Genomic DNA, 20,075 nt, shown 5'->3' on the forward strand with positions numbered 1-20,075 from the left:
CAGTACATACAAATGGTATGTTTCACAACAAAAATTTTAATAGAAGAAACAGAGAGATACCTATTCTCCTAGAAAGAAAAACTCAAAAGAATGTCTCTTCTCAAATTAGTCTATAAATTCAATGGAATCACAAATAATATCCCAACAAGACTTTCTATAGAACTTGAAAAGATGGTTCTAAATTTCATTTGGAAGAAAAACGCACAAGAGCCCAAAGCTTTTTTGAAAAGAAAGCACCAACCATATTACAAAGCTACAAAAACTAAAACAGTGTGGTAACAGCTAAATGGGTCAAAGTAAATAATAAAGTTCAGAACCCAATTAAAAAAAAAAACTAGCAAAGTATATAAGCTGGCCAAAAATGCTTAATTTTCTTATTACCCAAGGAAGACAAACATTTAAATGAGATATTATTTTCAATTATTGGAAAATTAGTAAAATATTAGCATCAAGCGCTGGCTAGTGGGGAGATAAAAACAACTTCCAAGAGACTGAATGTAAAAGGGTACACTCATTTGAGGATAATTTAATAGTATTATTATCCATCATTCTCAAAAGGAACCAATTCTGTGATTCACAGAAATACTGTAATAAGCACATGGAACATTGTTTATAATGGCAAAAAAGATAATCACTGCAGCATTTTAATTAGAGGAGAAAACTTGAAAATAAATGTCCATCAACAGACGAATGAAAAACTCATTTGTTACACAGATGCCATATCTATTTAATTATACTAAATAGATATATCATACTGCATTTATTTAACAAACACTGTCTCAGGCAAATTTTTAGACACTGCAGATTTTAATTCATTTAAGTAATTACGTTTGGATTACAAGAGATGCTCATGACACAGCTCTTTTCAAAAAGAACTGGTTGCACTTGGACAAATGTCCTGAAAACACGAAGTTTCAAAATTTCTTTCTCTTCCTTAAAATAACCGAATAAACACCATGTCACTTTTAATTTTTCTCTAATCTAGGTTATTTACTGATGTACTGAACATATTGTATAGAGCTATCCAGTTCTGGAAGTCAGTTTTCAACAGAAAAGTATACTTACGCTATTAAGGAATAGGAACTTTGCTATAAATCTCCCAAGCAGGCTTATTACCAACGTCAGAGCCTATGATATTAAATACCGTATCCAAACCCCTGTTCCCTTCTGGTGTTCTTCTGGAACACCGTGGGCCCAAGGATCACTAATGTTACTGCAGTTAACACCATATGCTTGTACAACACTTAGGTTTAGAACATATTTTCAAAGACCTTACCATTCTAATTTTAACTTACAAGGAGAATAAAGGGTATTTAAATTTCTGGATTTCAAATACACAAATGGTGATTAAAGTGAAACGAGGACTTTCGAAGTATCTCCCTTAAATTTGGAGGTTAATGTGCCACGTTCTCCCAAAGTGCTGCCTGGTGCCACCTTCAGACAAACTGCTGGGTTGCATGGACCAACCTATCGTGACACTCCTTTCGCACTACCTCGGTTTCCTGCTAGATGACCCTCCCGGTGGATAGACCTCTTCGTTTTCTGCCTACATGAAACCTCTACAGAAAGAAACTGTTGGCGCGGACTTTACAAAGCATCCACAGCCCAGGCCAGACCAAACGAGTAAAGCTTCCCCCCAGGTGTTTGTCGCAACGTTCGCGAGGGTGGAGCGGTCCTCGGACAGGCAACTCCAAGGCAAGGCTTAAAGCATCCCAGACTTTCAGAACGGGGACAGAGGGCCTCGGAAGCCCTGCTCGAGCCCGTCAAACGCTGACTTACTGGAAACAAGTGAAGATCCAGGTGTTAGCATCTGAGAACAGCCGCACGTCAAGTGTTCGGGAAAGCAGCAAAGCAAAGCAAAAGCGATTCTGAATGCCCAGACCCGCGCCACCGCCCGCACCCCGGAGCAGGGCAGACAGGCAAGAACGCGCTAGTCGCTCGGCACGCGAGAAAAGCAGAGTCGCCTGTGATTTTCCGTGAGATGACAAGTGCCAGCCCCCGCCCCGCCGCCCCTGCGCCCCCCGGGCACCGGCGAGGGGAGGTTTACCTGTCCTAGGCGCCGCCGCCGCCGCCCCCCGGGACTTGGGGTTAGGGTTCAATTTCTTCCCCATGCTCGGAGATGCTGCCCGCTCCTCCACGCGCCTCCTTCCCCTCGCTCCCTCGCGGCCGGTGTGACAGACTCCGTCGGACCCGCGAACGAGCCAGGGAGCCCTCGGGCCGCCCCTTTCCGGGACTCCCCGCCTTCCGGTTTCCACGGGGCGCCGTCGCCCGCGTTCTCGCAGGCTCGTCAGCGGCGCGCAGGACCCTCCACGTCGCAGCCCGTCCTTCCCCTCCGCCCGGGTGCCAGGAGCGCGACGTGGGGCGGCCCCGAGGAGCCGGCTGGAGGGACGCGGGCCCGGCGTCCAGGCTTGGAGCCCGCAGGCCCCGCCGCGCTCGTCAGCCAAGCGTACTCCCGGCCCCAGAGGGTCATAGGAAGGCACCGACCCCGAGACGCCCCCCCGCCTGAAGGAACATGTCGACTTTCCCACTGACGGGCGCTGGGACCCGGAAGTAAAACCCTGCGCCCACAGGAAGAGGAGGGGGGGAGGAGAAAAGAGAGAAAGTGAAAACTGAACTGTGGCGTCTCGCTAGGCGGCAGGAGCCAATCGCTGAGGAGAACTCGACGCGCAGGCGCCGGCTGCGGCCGGCGTCCACGCGGCGCTCGCCGCTTCCCTCTGCGCAGGCGCGAGGCCGCTACAGGTCCCCGGACCGCCCTGAGTCTCCTGCTGCAGCTGCTGCTGCAGCTGCTGCAGCGGCGCTTGTTTTGTGTTGCCCCAAAGCGACGTCGCCGAAGTCACAACCTTGTCATTTAATAAACGATAATCCATGTAACCTTTGTTTGTGTGCTGGTTTCCTAGGAAGACACCTCTGGGACTTTATAATCCAACGCAGAGAGAGCTGAGGGAACGCAAGTAGCATTAATTCTACCGATGAGAGGTAGCAGGTGCTACAGACACTTAACTGGGAGCCAGGCACTGAGCCAGGTGATGGGAATGGAGTGACTTATTACCGTTTACTGGGGCCAGGTGCTGAATTAGGCACGAAGATCGCAGTGGTGAATAAGCCAGACAAGGACCCTGCACACAATGGAGCTTATTCTAGAGGTGGACGACAGTTGCAAGTAAACTACCGCCACTACCACCAAAACAGAATTTAATAATTCTGTGAAATGCTGGAGGAAGGGGTTGGAGGCTGGAGCCAGGAGCAGAAGAGGCAGAGCTACAAGGTCTCACTGAAAAAGGGACATTTGAGGTCAAGCCTCAATGATAAAAACACACCAAACTAATACTTGAAAGATGTGGAGGACGAGCTTTCCAAGAAGAAGACAAAGCAAGTACAAAAACCCTGGATGTGAAATTGTATTCAAGAACTGAGGAAGGTTGCCTGTAGAAGCAGAGAATAAAGTATAACATTTTTAATATGTACAACTCCCTGATGTATCACAAAACAAATACTCATGAAACACCACACTGGTCAAGAAAGAGAACACTGCCTAAACCCACCCTGTCCCCTACCATCAAACCTAACCACTAACCTAACTTCCATGGTAATCTCTTCCCTTTCTTAATAGGCTTGCTGCCTAAATACACATCCCCAAACTTTATCATTTAGTACTGCTTGTCGTTTGAACTTTATATAAATTGAATGATTTTGCGCCTAGTTTCTTTGGGGTAACATTGTGAGACTCATGTTTCTGTGTGCACTTACTCTTTCACTTTCATTACTATGTATGTAGATGTGGATGGAGCACGTTTTCCTTATCCATTGTGCTGTTGAGAGACATTTGCACTGTTTCCAGTTCTTGGCTGTTACGAACGATGCTGCTTTCTTATTCATGCCTCTTAGTACCCATGGGCATCATTTATGTTAGGTGTATACCATGCTGGATGTGCTGGACATGATAATTTGGATTTTTGTTTCAGCAAGTATTTATCCCCTTCCCTCTTCCATGGTTGGTCAAGCTTACCTCTCGACCTCACTGGTATTGTTCTTAGTCATATGAATTCTTTTGACTGATAGAATAGTAGCAGACAGGAGATAAGCAGGAGTCTTAAGTGTGCTTGTAGAGTTTGATTTGGCCCTTGAGCTCAGGTGATGCATATGAGGAGACCACTGTCTCATGTAGCTGTTGACCTTTCAGTCTGCACCCTCAGACCAAACATATGTGGAGCATATGAATCCAAACTGCAGGCCAAACTCATTAGATTAGATTAGCAGAACCTTAGACATCCTGAAGATTGGTGAGTATGAGAATTAATGCTGTTGTCCTACGTCCTGAGTTTGGGGTGGTTTATTATACAGCATTATTGCGACAATAGAGAAGGCTATGTTCAACTTTAATAGATAATGTCAAACTCTTTGCAAATTGGTTTTACCAAATTAAATTTCCACAAGAAAAGTATGAGAATTCTAGCTGCCCTAGAGCTTGGCCAGTATTTTCTAATTTTAGCTACTTTGAAGGGTGTGTTATGGTGTAAATATGCATTGCCTCCAGCTTTGTTCTTTTTCAAATATTTATTCTAAGTCACTTTAATTTCTCTATAAATTTCAGAATCAGCTTATCATTTCTACCTAAAAAAAACCCCAAAAAACCCACAGCTGCTAGGATTTTGTTTGGGATTGTGTTGAATACATAGATCAGATTAGAGAGAGAAACTGAGAAAACAATTCCATTTACAATTGCATTGAGAAGAATAAAATAACTAGGAATAAATTTAACCAAGAAGGCAAAAGACCTGTATACTGGAAGCTATGACATTTATGAAAGAAATTGAAGACACAAATAAATAGAAAAACATGTACTCATGGGTTGGCGAAATTAATATTGTTAAAATGTGCATAATACTCAAAGCAATCTACATATTTAATGCAATCCCTATCAAATTCCAATGGCAGTTTCCACAGAAATAGAACAAAGTATCCTAAATTTGTATGGAACCAAAAAAGACCCTGAATAGCCAAAGCAATCCTGAAAAACAAAGACAAAGGTGAAGGCATAACAATTCCTGATTTCAGGCTATATTACAAGCTATAGTAACCAAAACAGTATGGTATTGGCATAAAAACAGACAGATAGATCAATGGAACAGAACAGAGAGCCAAGAAATAAACCCATGCATATATGATCAGGTAACTTACAACAAAGGAGCCAAGAATATACAATGTGGAATGGACAGTTTCTTCAATAAATGGTGTTGGGAAAACTAGACAGCTACCTGCAAAAGAATGAAAATGGACCATTATCTCATATCATACACAAAAATCAACTCAAAATAGATTAAAGACTTGAACATTAAACGTGAAACGATTAAACTCCTAGAAGAAAACATAGGCCATACACTCCTTGACATCAGTCTTGGTGATGATTTTTTCGATTTGACACCAAAAGCAATGGCAACAAAGGCAAAATCAAACCAGTAGGACAACATCAAACTAAAAAGATTCTGCACAGTAAACAAAACCATCAACAAAATGAAAAGCCAACTTATGGAATGGGAGAAAATATTTGCAAATCATATATCTGATAAGGGGCTAATATCCAAAATAAAGAATACATACAACTCAATAGCAAGCAAACCAACAATCCAATTTTAAAACATTTAAAAATGGGTAAAGAATAAACATTTTTCCAAAGAAGACAAACAGATGGCCAATAGGTACATGAAATGATGCTCAACATCACTAGTCATCAGGGAAATGCAAATGAAAACCACAGTGAGTTATCACCTTATATCTGTTAAGAGTAGCTATTATCAAAAAGATAAGAAATAACAAATATTGGTGAGGCTGTGAAGAAACAGGAACACTTGTGTACTGTTGGTAGGAATATAAATTGGTGCAGCCTCTCTGGAAAACAATATGGAGGTTCCGCAAAAAATTAAAAATAGAACTACCATATGATCCAGCAATTCCACTGCTAGGTATTTATCTGAAGGAAATGAAAACACTAACTCAATAATATGTACCTTCTATGTTCACTGCAGCATTATTTACAGTAGCCAAGACATAAAATCAACCCAAGTGTCCACTGATGGATGAATGGATAGAGGAAATGTGGAATCATTTGTAAACATGTTCTTCCCTTCTGTCATGAGACTTCAAAAGTTAGTTTTTTTTTCTTTTAAACGAATGTGAACAATCTGGACTTTACGATTTCTCTCGAAAGCTGAAAGAAACAGGGAGTATGCCGGGGCCAGTAGGAAGTCTGTCCTTAAAAGGAAAGCATGAGAAGACTGGAGAGTTGCTAAGCTCGATCAGTGCCAAGGAAGGTAGTGAGTTGTGGCAGCTGAACGCGTTGCATATGGACACCTAGACACGTGAACATGTTTTGCAAACGGACACAGACACGCTCTGCACACAGACACAATGTGCACGTGGACACATTTTGCACACAGGGGCATGCTTTGCACGTGGACACATCACGGTTTGCACAAGAACAAGTATCTTGCGCACGATCACACATGTGCCCAGAAAAGCCTGTGGCAGCGACCACGGAGTTGGACGCAGGTGACCGCGGCGTGGCGCTGGCCCGAAGCCCGGGCAGCTGCGGTGGCCGGGCCGGAAACTACAACTCCCGGCGCCGATTGGCCCCGCCCAGCCGGCAGCGGGGTCCCGGCCCAGGTCCCGGCGCAGGTCCCGGGGCGCGAGTGGCCGGGCCGCGGAGCTGGGGCGCGCGGAAGCCGGCGGGCCGCATGGAGCCCCGCGGGGCGGACGGCTGCTTCCTGGGCGACGTAGGTAGGTGCGGGACCGCAGGCTGCGGGGAGCGCGGGCCGGCCGAGGAGCGAGCGCCAATGGGCTGGCTCCTGGGACAGAAGGGTGGACCTAGGGACATTCGCCCCGAGCGGTGACGCGGTGACGGAGGGCCAAGTCCTTAACTCAGCAGGTCGGTCCCGGGATCCCATGCATCTCAGACTCGGCTTCTGCGTCCCGCGCCTTGCTCGTCCCCACAACCCGTGGCCGGGATCGGCGCATTGCAGGGCTGCTCATCCTTGGGAGGACTTCAGAACTGCAGACCCACCGGAGCGCGGCGCACCCGGGTGTGGTTGCGTGCGGGGGAGGGGGGTGCGCAGTCGTTGCCAGGTTCCGAGGACAACTTAGGAAATGCCTTGGCGGGATCCCTGGCCCAAGCCCGGGGTGGGAGCTGGACCGTCTTCCAGGCGCCCTGTGAGAAGGTCAGGCGCGGGGTCATTAGCATCCTACAGACACCCAGGAATCCGATCCAGGAGGGGGATGTGCCCTGGTCGCACTGTGCGAACCATGCACCTTGGATCTTCACTGAACCGTCTCTACCACTTGGCCAACCCAAGAATAAAATGGACTGGAGGGCAAAGGGCCATTTTTTGGGGGAGCAAACTTTCCTGCCTAGGAAGCAGTTTTAGAGCAAATGAAATGAGCAGTGAAAGCACTTTGAAAACCTGGAAAGAAAAAAAAAAAAAACTGAAGTATTTTTACGCTGATTGAAAAAAAAAGGAGCCGAATAAAAGTGAGAAGTCTTAAGGGTACATTTAGCTTAAGGGGAATTGCAGTTCTAGCAAAGCAAAGCAATTTTAATTGGTTTTGCAAAACAGCCACTTCGGACATGATCAAAGGCATTTAATAAGCGTCTGTTTTTACTTGGCATTCCGCCCCAGGCAGACTCAGGGCTTTGACCCTGCCAGTGGGATCTGTGCTTGGTTGGTTCAATTAAATAAGCAATGAACAGCTCACCAGGAAAACCTATTTAAGCTCATTTTAATATTTTTGTTCATGTACAACATTCAGCAGCCAGCATCGCTTCTGAACATGTTGTTTGTGGGAATGTATGTAGTTCAGGGAATGTATCTTGAGAAGAAAATACATTCTGGACTAACTGATGCACGGCTTCTGGGGTTCCTGGCCACTTTTGACTTTGTCATTGTTTTATTTCATTTATTTCTCTGAAGACATGTCCTGCTGACATTTTTATTCTCAACACTAATGAATCAGCTCAGTGTGTTCAATCCAAAACAACCCTGCTCTCCCAGCAGAAGTTCCCGTCATAGGAAGTTTAACCTAATGTAATATTCTGATCTCAAATTCTGTATATGTGGTGTACCCTAACCAGACCAGGTAGGTTTGTTTTTCATATGATACCTCACAGAGGTAAAGGCTGCAGTCTTAGGATATGCCCTTATAAGTAAGAATGTAGGGAGAGTCACATCCTAAGCTGAATCTAGTGTTTATTAGCAAATGTAATACACATCATCATCGACCCAAGGTTAAGTGTTATTTGCAGAGCTGAAAAAGATGATCTCCGAATTCAGCCTGTGTGCTCAAGAGCTTCTCACTTGGAAGGAAGAGGCTGGCAGAAGATGAAAAGGTGCCTTAGGGATCTGGGCTCCAAGCAAGGTGGGCTGTTAAGTTCTTCAGTTATCCTTAAACAGTTCATTGGCTTCTGGGGTGTTGAGAAGGTGAGATGGAGCGGGAAAAGGAGAGGCAGCTCCTGGGACCGCAACGAGAGCCACGGAGCTGCTAGGTTGTGTGCCGGGCACGGGCCATACGCCCTGTGGCAGACACGGGACAGTCATCATTATTGGTAACTCAGAGGTGAAACTGAGTCTGCATAGCTTATAAAGCCATCAGGCCAAGGTTTTAACCCAGGTGTTTCTTTTTGTTTGTTTAGTTTTTGCTTGTTTTATATGTTAAAAGGGGTCCAGGCTGTTTTCCACTTCTTGGTAACCTCTTTCCACTGTTCTCTTTTGCTTTCACTTACTCTTTTTCACTTTCTCTTTTCCTCTCTTAATCAAGTTTTGACTTCTTGTCTCCGTAACACATCTTAAAACCACTAGTTTACCGACAAACAATATTCACGGCATTCATATGAAAAACCTTTTGCTGAAAAACCTCTTAAAAAGCAACCAAGTACTCAGCCCCAATCTCCTGAGTGAGGGTTTCCTCATATCAAAATACAGATTTCTGTTTTCCCTTAGAATCAAAGTGACCGGTCATTCCCCGCAGGCTGGGCTTTACTTCGGACTGCACTGCTAAACAAGGGTGATCACGATAAAGCACTTATTAAACACCCGCTTGTGCCGGGCTCGCTGCATATACTGTGTCTCCGGTTCCCATGGCAGCAGATGCATTCTGTGCAGCAGGTGTGTTATTCTTAGGCACTGGTCTCGTCCTTGTGGGGTTTTGCTCCCTTCCCCCTGTTTTCACTCTGTTACTATCAAAAGAATATATATATACACACACATTCTTTTTCAGATTGTTGTCCATTATAGGTTATTACAAGATACTGAATATAGTTCCCTGTGCTGTACAGTAGGTCCTTGTTGTTTATCTATTCTATATATAGTAGTGTGAGTGTGTTAATCCCAAGCTCCTACCCTGTGACATTTTTAGAGTGTCTAAAAGACTCCACTCTGTCCCAGGTGCTCTGATGGGTGCTGAGGAGACACCCTGTGACTTTTTGCCAGCGGGGAGTTCACACCCTGTGTGTTTGCATGCACTTCTCTGCACCTGGCTTAGACGGCGAAGAAACGCCAAGCTCGCAGCATGGGAAGCTGGGCTGTCAGCGGGCTCCAGGCCCCATGTGATCAGTGATTCACCTGGTGGTCCCATCTCCTGGGCTTGGCCATCTCCGGGGTTCTGGTTCCGTCTTCAGGCAGGTAGCCCGATGGCTGCAGAAGTTCCCAGCTTACCTCTAGGCCATATACCGGGGAAGGAGGGAGACAGTCTTCGCCGGTACCTTCTTGGGAGCCAGGGGCGTGTTGAATCTGTGAACCGTCTCAGGAGGCTCTCCCTTAGGTCTCCTTCACTGGAGTTGGGTCAGATGTTCTACGGGAAATGGGAATTCTGTGATTAACTTGGACCACTCGTCTGTGGGGGGGGGGTGGCACTGAGAACCCGTATCAGGGACCACTATCTTGTCTGTTTCTGCTGTGCGGCAGGCAGACAGGTGGGGACCACAGCACAGTAAGGACTGGTGGGAACTGGGGCAGGCGGTGGGGGGCACCCAGGAGGGGCTAACCCAGCGTGGATGGGGGCTGAGGAGGGGCAAGGGCAATCAGGAGAGGTACAAGTAGACATTACCTAGGGTAAGGTTGGGTGGTGGGTGAGAGGGAGAGGCCAGAGGTGGGGAGAGAAAGGGGCTTTATTCCGGGGGAGAAGTGTCTGCAGCTGGGGTTCTCCATGTGCAGTCCCGAGACCAGCTGTGTCAGCATCGTCTGGGAACTTGTTAGACACTCAGAGAAGGCATCCTGATTAGGAAGGAAGAAGCAAAGCTACCTCTATTTGGACCCCACCCCCCGGCAGTGGGGGTCGCTCGAGGATTTCGAGTAGGGCTGTTTGGACCAACTACATGATCACACGTACAGTGTCTTGGGTTTTGTAAAAGGTCCCCGGGGTTGTGCGTACGTTCACTGGACCTGGCCAGAAGTGGCGTGGTCCCAGCACTCGGTGTTTTCCTTTCCAGGTTTCTGGGTGGAGCGCACCCCCGTGCATGAGGCGGCCCAGCGAGGGGAGACCCAGCAGCTGCAGCAGCTGATCGAGAACGGGGCCTGTGTCAACCAGGTCACCGTGGACTCCATCACGCCCCTGCACATGGCCAGCCTGCGGGGCCAGGCCCAGTGTGTGCAGCTGCTGCTGGCTGCCGGGGCTCAGGTGAGCCGCCCTGCAGCATGGGCCCCTGGGGGGGTGGACGAGACCAGCTCGAGAGGAAAAGAGGCTTAGGAATAGTGTTCCATGTGATGCAAACTCATGGAAAGAAAGGGAACCACCGGAGGCAGCCGAGATGGGGAGGAAAGAGGCTGGCAGAGTGGGGGTCGTGGCGGCTGAGGGAGGAGGGAGGGCGGGTCGCTGTGTCAGCCGCACACTGAGGGCCGGTGAGGATGGTCGTGGACCTGGCTGCTGGGAGGTCACTGGTGGCTGGAGGGAAGGCAGTTTAGCACAGTGGTGGGGTGCTGTGGTCTGCACGTGGGCAGGGCTGGTGGGCCTTGGCTGCAGGGGCATCTGCGCTCAGAAAGCAGGATGACTAAGTGGGGTGCTGGCCGAGCAGCTCTGGCAGGAAAGGTAAGAAGGAACCAAACCAAGATGCTGATGGGCGGCTCTGCCTGGCGTGAATACTCACCCCACTGCGGCATCCGGCTGGTGGAACTGCTGCGCGTTTAACGGCTGGCTGGGCTGGGTGAGCTGGTTGGAGCCGGCCCCGCTCGCCCACCGCTGGACAGAGGTGGGGGTGAGGAGGAAGGGAAACTTTGTGCTGCTGGGCCTTTGCAGAACTTGGCTCTGAAGGTGGTTCCAGAGGAAGTGGCACACGCTTCAGTGTGAACCCAAATAACAGCTGAATTTGGACAAATTCTGAGCAGATGCTGCCACTGTGGGGAGTTGCCGTTTTCCTGCCCTGTAATTTTCCAGCAGGAAGAGGCATGTTAAACAGTTTCAGGCACTCTTTCCAGCCGAGGCTGTTTTCATGCCCTGCCTGTGCTTACTAGCTGTTTGGGGTGGCGGCTGGAGCAAGGCTGAGTGGATCCTCCCCAAGAGAGAAGAAAGCCCCAAGCCGCCTGCCCACTGTGCTCAGGAGGCCAGCAGGCACCCCCCTACTTCTCTCTCTAATGCCTTTGCCTGGCACGGCACCTCAGCTCTTAGTAGAAAACCAAATACTTAGAAAAACTACCTGGTGTCTTTGCAAAGATGCAGAGCATCCATCAGGACGAGCAAGAGAGTAGCCTGCATCTTCCCCTCCGCCCCCGGCACTGGTTTCTTCCCTCCTGCCAGGTGGATGCCCGCAACATTGATGGCAGCACCCCGCTCTGTGACGCCTGTGCCTCGGGCAGCGTCGAGTGTGTGAAGCTCCTGCTCTCCCACGGGGCCAAGGTCAACCCGCCCCTGTACACGGCATCCCCGCTGCATGAGGCCTGCATGAGCGGTGAGCCGTACTGCGGAGCAGTGTGGACGGGAGGGCAAAGGGAGGCCCTGCTGGTGAAGGGGGCTCCGGGCTGAGCCATGGACTCCCTCACTCTTCCTCCTGGCGAAGCGGTCCTCACCCGGGACTGGGCGCTTTGTTTCTAAGGGAGGACTCTGCGTCCAGCCGAGTCAGCGCCTTTCAGAGGCTCAGCCTGGAGCTGTTCCCTCTGCAGCCGCTCGCTTGGTGGCGGCTGTCCCTCTGCCCTGCGGGCCCCACATGTCGCTGGGAGGTGAGGCCCGGAGCATTGCCTGGGCAGGTGTCCTCAGAGGATGGGGAGCTGGCGGGCTTTCAGCTGCCCTCCGAGCAGGGACGGAGCTCAGATGGTGGGAGATCAGAAGCGCCCGGAAGAGGGGCTGCAACGGGTGGAACTGGAAGTTTAGGTTGGGAGCTGGTGGGAAGTGTTTTAAATGATAGACTGAGGAGTCTGACCCCTGCTGTTTTGAGCAAGGTTTGCACATCACGTCCTGTGCTTCGGCCAGTGTGGTGTTTGTCTTCGCCGTGTTTCGTTGGGGTGTGGGCTCCTCCACCGCCCCACCAGGGCCACTGTTTTCTGCTGCCCCCACGCTGATTCCCACAGCTAGGCCATCTTTGTCACCGGCAGGCACTGAGGTCCCCACAGGCAGCCTTGAAGGTTTTTGAGTACTTGCTGAACAATAGGAAAACAACATTTTTAAAGGGTGGCTTCATGGCCATCTGTGTACAGTGTAGGAGAGGGAAGGTTATGTTCGCTGGCCAGGGCCCTGCCCGTGAGACTGACAAGGGAGCAATTAACAAGAGAAGCCGAAGTTTGCTAGGGTTTGCCTTGCACAGACAGACACCCAGGGGAGCTCGGGCAAAGGGTGGTTAGAATTGGGGTTTATGAAGCATCTTAATAAAGAGCAGTGACGAGACAAAGGAGAAGGACTTTGAGCTCGAGGGTGGCAAGTTATGGGAAGGCAAACCTGCCGGGAAACTGCCAGGAGGCAGGGCTGGTCAGTGAGGACTGCTGCGTGGACGCCTCTGGTGCTGGCTCTCAGCCGGCCGGGGTCAAGTTGTCCCTGGCGATTAGCTTCCTGGGAGAGAGGGGAGGGGACAGCTTTACACATTTACATACTGCTTTTGGGCAAGTGAGGGGGAGCAGAGAATTTGTCTTCTAGCTGCGTCTTTAACTATCTTCAGCTCAAAGTAATCCTTAGACCAAAGTGGCGTATTTTGGGTGGCACATTCTGCTTCCTTCAGGAGATGGTGGTGGTGGGTATCCCAGAAATGAGGAGATGAGGTGGGGGCCATCCTGGGGACCCAAGGGTGGAGCTCTTGCAGCTTAAGTGGGGTAGGTTCACTTGGAGAGCTTTGCGGGGAGAATCAGTGGGATTGGACGGGCTGAGAGGAGAGCACAGGGTCAAGACCGACTCAGGGTGAGCGGGGAGACCGGCTGGGGAGGGGACGGGAGGACCTGGTAGTGGTGGGGATGTCCAACGGATGGCTGTGGAGGTGGGGCTAGGTCTGGGGTCTGGGGTCTGGGGTCTGGGGAGAGGCTCAGGAGCCAACAACAAAGTATGGTCAAGGGAGGAGAGAGGATGGGGTCTGGGACAGAATGAAACCCAGACCCCCAGATGGGGGTTAAAGATGCCTGCAAAGAGGCCGGGAAGGTATCTGCTGGGAGGCGTGGGGAACCCGCTTGGTGGGGGAGTGTAGGGAAGTTCACCCAGGCGGCCTGGACGTTCCTGACACAGCTTAGCAGGCAGCCGGTAGTGGGGAGCCCCTTTTCCCCCCTCCAAGGGGGCAGTGAGGCGTCTTCTCTGCGTCCAACAGCTGGTGCCCCCAACTTCGTGTTCTCCCATCAAGAGTGCCAGCTGTGACCTCTCTCTGTTTCTCCCACGGCCAGATAGGACCCGGACCCGCCGCTCCCGAGGGCCATGTGGGGCGTGGACTGCCTGTGGTGGGGATGTAGTCCCGGCCCCCCCCCCCCCCTGCAGCCAGGCTGGGGCTCACTTGTTCCAGCCGCGTCTCTGCCAGGCTCGTTATTCCAGCCGTGTGTCATTACGATGCCTTTCATCCGTCTCCGTTTCTTTGAAGGAAGTTCCGAGTGCGTGAGGCTTCTTATTGACCTTGGGGCCAACCTGGAAGCTCACGACTGCCACTTCGGGACCCCACTGCACGTTGCCTGTGCCCGGGAGCATCTGGACTGCGTCAAAGTGCTGCTCAATGCAGGTGCGTCGAATTTATACCTACTCTGCTCACTGCAGGTGTGTTGTGTTCATGCCTGCGGCTGCTCAGGGCAGGTGCGTCAGTGTTTACGCAGGCTCTGCTCAGCGCAGGCGCGGTGAGTTCGCCTGCACCGTGAGCCGGCAGAGAGCTGGGAGGGGGCGTCAGACGGCCCAGGTGGGCCACTGGCTCTCCCACCTGCCCGTTTCTCTATTTATAAAACCGGAAAAATAAAACCAATCTTTTAGGGCTGTTGGGAGGATTCGTGGTAACATTTCTGCAGCCCCTGGTGCCTAGTAGGTGTTCACCAAAGGAGAGTGATTCTTCCTGGTGGCCAGCGTCTTCCACCAGCTGTCAGCTGCAGACATCTGTCGTCCCTGATTCTAATCTCAGGTGGCCTCTTTTGACACCCTTCCTAGACCACATGCATTCTTCTTCTCTTTTTTGTTTAAAACTATTTTTGAACTCTGGAAAAATCTCAAAGATACAGAAAAGTAGAGAGAAGAGGTCAGCATATGTTTCCTTTCCAAGGCAGTGATTCATAACTTTTTGTTGGGTAGGTCACAGGTCCCTTGGAACATCTGATGAAAACCACGGGCCACGTCTCTAGAAAAGTCTGCATGCAGGTGCCTTTGCGTGTGATTTTGGAGAGGGTCCCCGCCCTGCTTGAGGAGGGGAGCTGTGGGGGAGCCATGGAGTGCCCCTGGGGATGGATACAGAGGCTGTGGGTCTTCCGTAGGCCGCCAGGCTAAGTCACCGAGCTGTGGATTACTTGTGCAGAGGAGTGGGGGTCAGGCAGGTGAAAGTCCACTTATTCCTGGAGGGGTACTTTTTAATCCGCACCCCAGCAGTACATCTTTAGCTGTGCTGGGAGCGTTCAGAAGGAGCTTCCCCCCTCCCTTCCCAGCACAGTGCTGCTCAGATGTGTGTCTGCTATTATTCCAGCAGGCAAATCCCAGCTCTCCATGCTCGGCACCCTCCTGCTGCCCTGGCATCGTGCTGAGTTCTTGGCAGGCGCGTGACAGCACTCCCTCGCCCCCGGAGCCTGGTCTTTGTTCCCTAAGATTCTACTGAGTCCACTCTAATCCTACTTTGCTTTGAAATCAGGTTTTTGATCCCTAGCAAGCATAGACCCCTTTTCTCTGAGCTGAGAACTTTTAGGGCCCGGATGGCATCAGGCGCTATAGGCTCAGGCTCTCTCTGTCCCGAGTTCCAGGTGGTGTCATCGTCAGTCCCTGCAAGGCCACTTTCTCCCTGGCTCCTCCTTCCCTTCCTTCTTCTGTCCCCCCCCCCCAATCCCACCATTCTAATGTGCCTCTGTGTGTTTTGTAAAATACAAAGTATCGGTTGAGGCATGAAGTTTTCATTGAGGTGACTGGTGTTACGGATGGGACTCTGCTTCCTGTCTGATCGCTCAGCCCTGTGTTTTCAAGATGCACTCACGTGGCTCTGTGTCCCTCTGGGCTGCTGCTTCCAGCTTCTGCAGAGGACACCAGTTGGTATTTTCTTAAAAAAAAAAATTCGAGGAGATTCCATTGTATAGAATTATGATAGCTGTGCCCTAAGGATGGTGTTTTACCTGAATCATATTTTTATCAAAATCTTTTTTTTAATGCATTTAAAAATGGCCGTGTTCAGCTACTGTTTGCCTCTTTGTGAACGTCTCCTGTCATCCTGAGCACAAGGTGGGGCGGAGCTGAGTTCACAGGATGCCTCATCTGGATCTAAACTCCAAGGAATTTGGGGGAACGTTCCCTGTTTTCCCACTGAGCCTCCCTTTTGTACAAGATTTCTCATACTTAAGGAATATTCATTCATTCATGCAACACACATTTTTAGAGCCTCTGTCCTCCGCTTATGATGTATGTGCATGTGATGTGTGTGTCCGTGGTGTGTGTGTGCATGTGTGGGGTGTTTCCATGGTGTGTATGTGTGTGTGTGTGTGTGTAGGCCAGGCAGGAGAGCCTGAGTAGCTCAGCCTGAGAGTCCGGAGCCTCAGACTGCACAGGACATCAGAGCAGACTCTTAGCTCACCGGGAAAGTTTTTGTCTTGTTTTTCTTCTTTTTGGTTCTGTTCCCAGTTATATTTATTCTTTACTGCTCCCTGTCCTTGTCTCTCTTATCCTAAGCGGGAAAAAAAGGAATCACTGCTTCTGGATTTTGAAGATTTAAAAATTAAAAAAAAAAATTTTTCAAATTGAAGTATCGTTGATTTATCGTGTTATATTATTCGTTTCTGGTGTACAGCAAAGTGATTCACATACACACACATATATGAATTCTTTTTCATTACCAGTTGCTACAAGGTATTGAATCTAGCTCCCTGTGCTGTAGAGTAGGACCTTGTTTATTTATTCTGTACACAGTAGTTTGTATCTGCCAAACTGCTGGAAGGTTTTGAAAAAGGCTGCAGCAGAGTCTTGGTCTTGTTTCCCAGGCAGGGCTGTTTTGGTGTCCGGTGCGCCTTGGTGATGTTGACTAGTATGTTTTTTTTTAAAGGATGTGCTGGGGATTCAACCCAGGACCTCGTGCACGCTGAGCACGCACGATGCCACAGGGCCGTCCCCGCCTCCTCCCCACCCCGCCCCCTTGGTGACGTCAACTCACCTATGGACACCCCTCCCACAGTCCCCGCCTCCTCCCCGCCAGCCCCGCCCCTCGCTGACGTCAGCCTCCTCTGGACCCGCAGGCGCCAATGTGAACGCAGCGAAGCTGCACGAGACGGCGCTGCACCACGCGGCCAAGGTGAAGAACGTGGACCTCATCGAGATGCTCATCCAGTTCGGGGGCAACATCTACGCGCGGGACAACCGGGGGCGGAAGCCGTCCGACTACACGCGGAGCAGCAGCGCCCCCGCCGAGTGCTTCGAGCACTACGAGAGTGCGTGTCCGGGTGCGCGTGAGGCCGCGCGCTGTGGGGCCTCGCGGGAAGCTCCGCGCTGGCCGCTCAGCCATGAGGAAATGGTCCCTGTACGCGGGCCGGCCCCCGGGAGGCTGGTGATACAGGTGCAGCCCCCGCTTTTCAGGAAGCAGTACGCATGATCTGGCCGAGACAAGACCTCTTCTCTGGGGGCACGTTTTTAAATGAGTTCACATAGAATGACAGCCACAAGAGGCTTCAAACACCCATCTATTGGGGAAAAAAAAAAGCCTATTTATTCAAAATCTTGCCAGCCTTACCAAACCAAAATCTATTATGATTTTAGAGGCAGATACCATCGGTATCTGTCGGTGAAACATCTAGAAAATGTTCCGTTTCCTGCAGCCAAATAATTGGGGCGAGCAAGTAACATGGGAAAATGAATGTCACTAATAATTCTTATTTTTCTTCCAAAGAGCTTTTTCTTTCATAACGTGTCCTGCATTGAGAATACTCTCCTTGGTTCATTTATATGTTCATCACAGATGATTCTAAAGAGCAACCTCACGCAGCCAGGCTCTGTTCATACACAGTTCGGTGCCCCAGTTACCAGGGACCCCCAGGCACCTTCCTTCTTTGGTCCTGGTTTGCATCCCTCTTGAGCTCCACTTCAGGCCCCAGTCCTGCCATCCTGACCCTCTGCCACCAGGATGCGCATTTGTGGACTGCCCATGTGGCTCCATCCCAGTGGGTCCTTTGTGGCCTGTGGTGCTGGGGAGCAGAACCCAGCTTGTGTCCTGAAACAGCAGGAGTGGAGAGCCAGCTCCTGGTGCCCCAATCCTTGCCCTGTCCTTATTTGTCTGGAAGTTTTCCAGACAAGACTAGTAGCTGTCGATTACTGCTTTGCTTACAAATCTGCATGAGTTATAATATTATGGGGAAAAAATAACAACAACAAAAAAAACCCCCAAAAGCCAAAAGCCCACAGAGTGAAATCTCAGTGGCCTGCATCTGAATTCCATTTCCTGACCTTCTATGTTCCGTCCCTGCCCGTCCTTCCTGGTAGACTACCAGAGAAGATGCGCGGAGTTCAGCCCTTTTCCAGGACAAGGCGGGTGTTTTTAGTGCCATCTTGTTGCTCATTAAGTTGAAGGATACTATAGTGCTTCCTTAAGCTGACCTCATGTGCGTCTTTTCCCCTTCTTCCAGAGACACCTCTGACCCTGTCCCAGCTCTGCAGGGTGAGCTTGAGGAGGGCCACTGGCGTCAGAGGGCTGGAGAAAATCGCCAAGTTGGACATCCCTCCCCGGCTCATCGATTACCTTTCCTACAATTGAGCTGCAGGCGCGGGAGGCAGGGCAGGCTGGTGACACCTGGCTGCTGGCCTTCCTGAGCCCAGTGTCGGGCCGCAGGGCTCTCTGTCTGGTTTGCCTGAAGCTGTGTCATCGCCGTGAACACCGTGCCCCGAGTCCCATCTGGCTGCCCCGCGTCGTCTTCTCTGCAGACTTCAGGGAAAATGTCTCCGAGGCACTGGGCGGACCCTGGCCAGCCCTCCTGGACTTCAGTCTGACTCCAGTGTCCTCCCGGCCGTGCACTTGTCCCTCTCCACAGACCTTCCGCAGAGGGACTCTCAGGAAAGACTCTCCCTGGAGCCCAGGGTGGGGCTGGGGGTCCAGGGCGCTGCTGCTGATTCCACTCGCCTGGGAGGCACCATCTGATTCCTTCAGCACCAGGCGGTCCAGAGTGTGCAGAGGGAGGAGGCCGTGCTGCATGGGGTGGTCTGGGTTGGGTGGGTCCTGACCACATGCCCTGGATGCAGCATTGGGGACAGCCAGCCACTTGGATGCTGTTTTCTGGAGCTGCGGTTGGCCCTTTCCAAGGTCCACCTGTGCCCAAGTAAACCCATCACTCAGGGAGCTTATAGGGGAGACTCAGGCTTTTTATTCCCCACAACAAGCACAGTGTTTCTTGGGAAGTTCTTCTTCAGTTTTATGTAGGGGGTATACACGTTTAGGGGCCATGTGGGCTCTCACACTTAGGTTTGGTTAATGAGTCTTTAAAGCAGCAGGTAACGTGAAGGCATCTTGGCACGTCTTCCTGGGGTCAGGATTTCCAGTATGAAGCCCTGTTAGGAGACTCTTTAGAGATTATTTTTTATCTGTTTTGACAGTTGTCTAATGATTTCTTTCCCTGCTCTAAATTTTGCACATTCCTGGAAGCTCTGAAATTGGCAGAAGAGGTTGCCGGCCCCAGTGGGTACTGTCAACCACGGAGTTATGCATTTTTGCAGCCACTCGAGGAGCATCTGTTATGCTTAAGGCATCGTGTCTGTGCTTTGAACTGGGTAGGAATCAGACTCATCATCAAGGCAGGGCAAGAAAATGTTTCACAATCTGTAATTCTCCATTACAAGCCATGAGGTAAACGTTACGCAGTATGTTCAGACGGCATCATCTGCTGAAGGTGCTGTATCGTAGTTTGAAAAAGAAGAAAACAGAAACCAGGGAGTTAGACTAGAGGACTTTGTATAAACAATTCAGCTGTATTTGGTGTCGGGGGAAATGGACGAGGTACTTGTGGACACTATTGTGGGTCATGCCTGAAGCCGGCGTCCCCAGAAACGTGAACTCACCAGATGCCCCCAGAGGGCATAGGGAGCAGGAGCCTGGATGGGCCTGGGTGGTGCCAGTCGTGCTCATGACCAGAGGTGTCTCTTGGCAGAGCTCCTTGGGTGGGGCCCTGATCTGGTGGAAAGTTCTGTGCTGGTGGCTGTGGGGGTTTTCCAGCTCCGCTGTCCCAGCTGTTGTCACGGTGGTGCTCGGTTGGATGCTGAGATAAGAGCCCCTCCTGTTTGGCTGCAGGGGCAGAAACATGTTCTGGGTACATCCCCGTATCTGCATGTGCTAATAACAATGGCGGGGAAAGCATGGGGTTCTGCCCTTCCATTTGTAACAGAAACTTGCCTCTAGCCGTGAGAGCAGCTGACATTTCCCCATGTGCGACACTCAGTGCAGAATCCGGTCCCCACACTTGCTGCTCAATAAAAGCTGTTGAAGGAAGTCCATC

General features: G+C 50.5%; 2 protein-coding genes across 14 annotated transcripts in view; one reads left to right on the forward strand and one right to left on the reverse strand.

Moving 5' to 3' along the window:
• The window catches only part of TASOR2 (transcription activation suppressor family member 2), a 73,267-nt gene extending 70,693 nt beyond the window's left edge, over positions 1 to 2,574 (reverse strand). For 3 of the 4 annotated variants that reach the window (XM_074358208.1, XM_074358206.1, XM_074358209.1), the window contains exon 1: positions 2,048 to 2,573. Coding sequence is in view for 2 of the 4 variants with exons in the window: in XM_074358206.1 (XP_074214307.1) it covers positions 2,048 to 2,111 (64 nt within the window). In the remaining 2 variants the exon portion in view is untranslated. Of the gene's footprint in view, positions 1 to 2,047 lie in introns of all 4 variants that reach the window. The other variant, XM_074358207.1, reaches the window with a different exon arrangement.
• Positions 2,575 to 6,341: 3,767 nt separating this feature from the next.
• Positions 6,342 to 20,073, forward strand: ASB13 (ankyrin repeat and SOCS box containing 13). 10 transcript variants are annotated; one of them, XM_074358009.1, is made up of 7 exons: positions 6,639 to 6,774; positions 8,988 to 9,152; positions 10,475 to 10,662; positions 11,692 to 11,926; positions 14,021 to 14,155; positions 16,839 to 17,042; positions 18,219 to 20,073. In XM_074358009.1, the coding sequence occupies exons 2-7, from the start codon at positions 9,125 to 9,127 to the stop codon at positions 18,344 to 18,346; spliced, it is 918 nt and encodes a 305-aa protein (XP_074214110.1). In that variant the 5' UTR covers positions 6,639 to 6,774; positions 8,988 to 9,124; the 3' UTR covers positions 18,347 to 20,073. The 10 variants fall into 10 exon arrangements, with proteins under 10 accessions (XP_074214108.1, XP_074214109.1, XP_074214104.1 ...); XM_074358011.1 differs by lacking the exon at positions 6,639 to 6,774 and adding an exon at positions 8,387 to 8,406; XM_074358008.1 differs by lacking the exons at positions 8,988 to 9,152; positions 16,839 to 17,042; positions 18,219 to 20,073 and adding exons at positions 14,710 to 14,775; positions 15,095 to 15,786 and having other exon boundaries at positions 6,343 to 6,774.
• Positions 20,074 to 20,075: the final 2 nt, after the last annotated feature.

The sequence above is a fragment of the Camelus bactrianus genome, chromosome 35 (genome assembly GCF_048773025.1).
Source record: "Camelus bactrianus isolate YW-2024 breed Bactrian camel chromosome 35, ASM4877302v1, whole genome shotgun sequence".
Taxonomy (NCBI): domain Eukaryota; kingdom Metazoa; phylum Chordata; class Mammalia; order Artiodactyla; family Camelidae; genus Camelus; species Camelus bactrianus.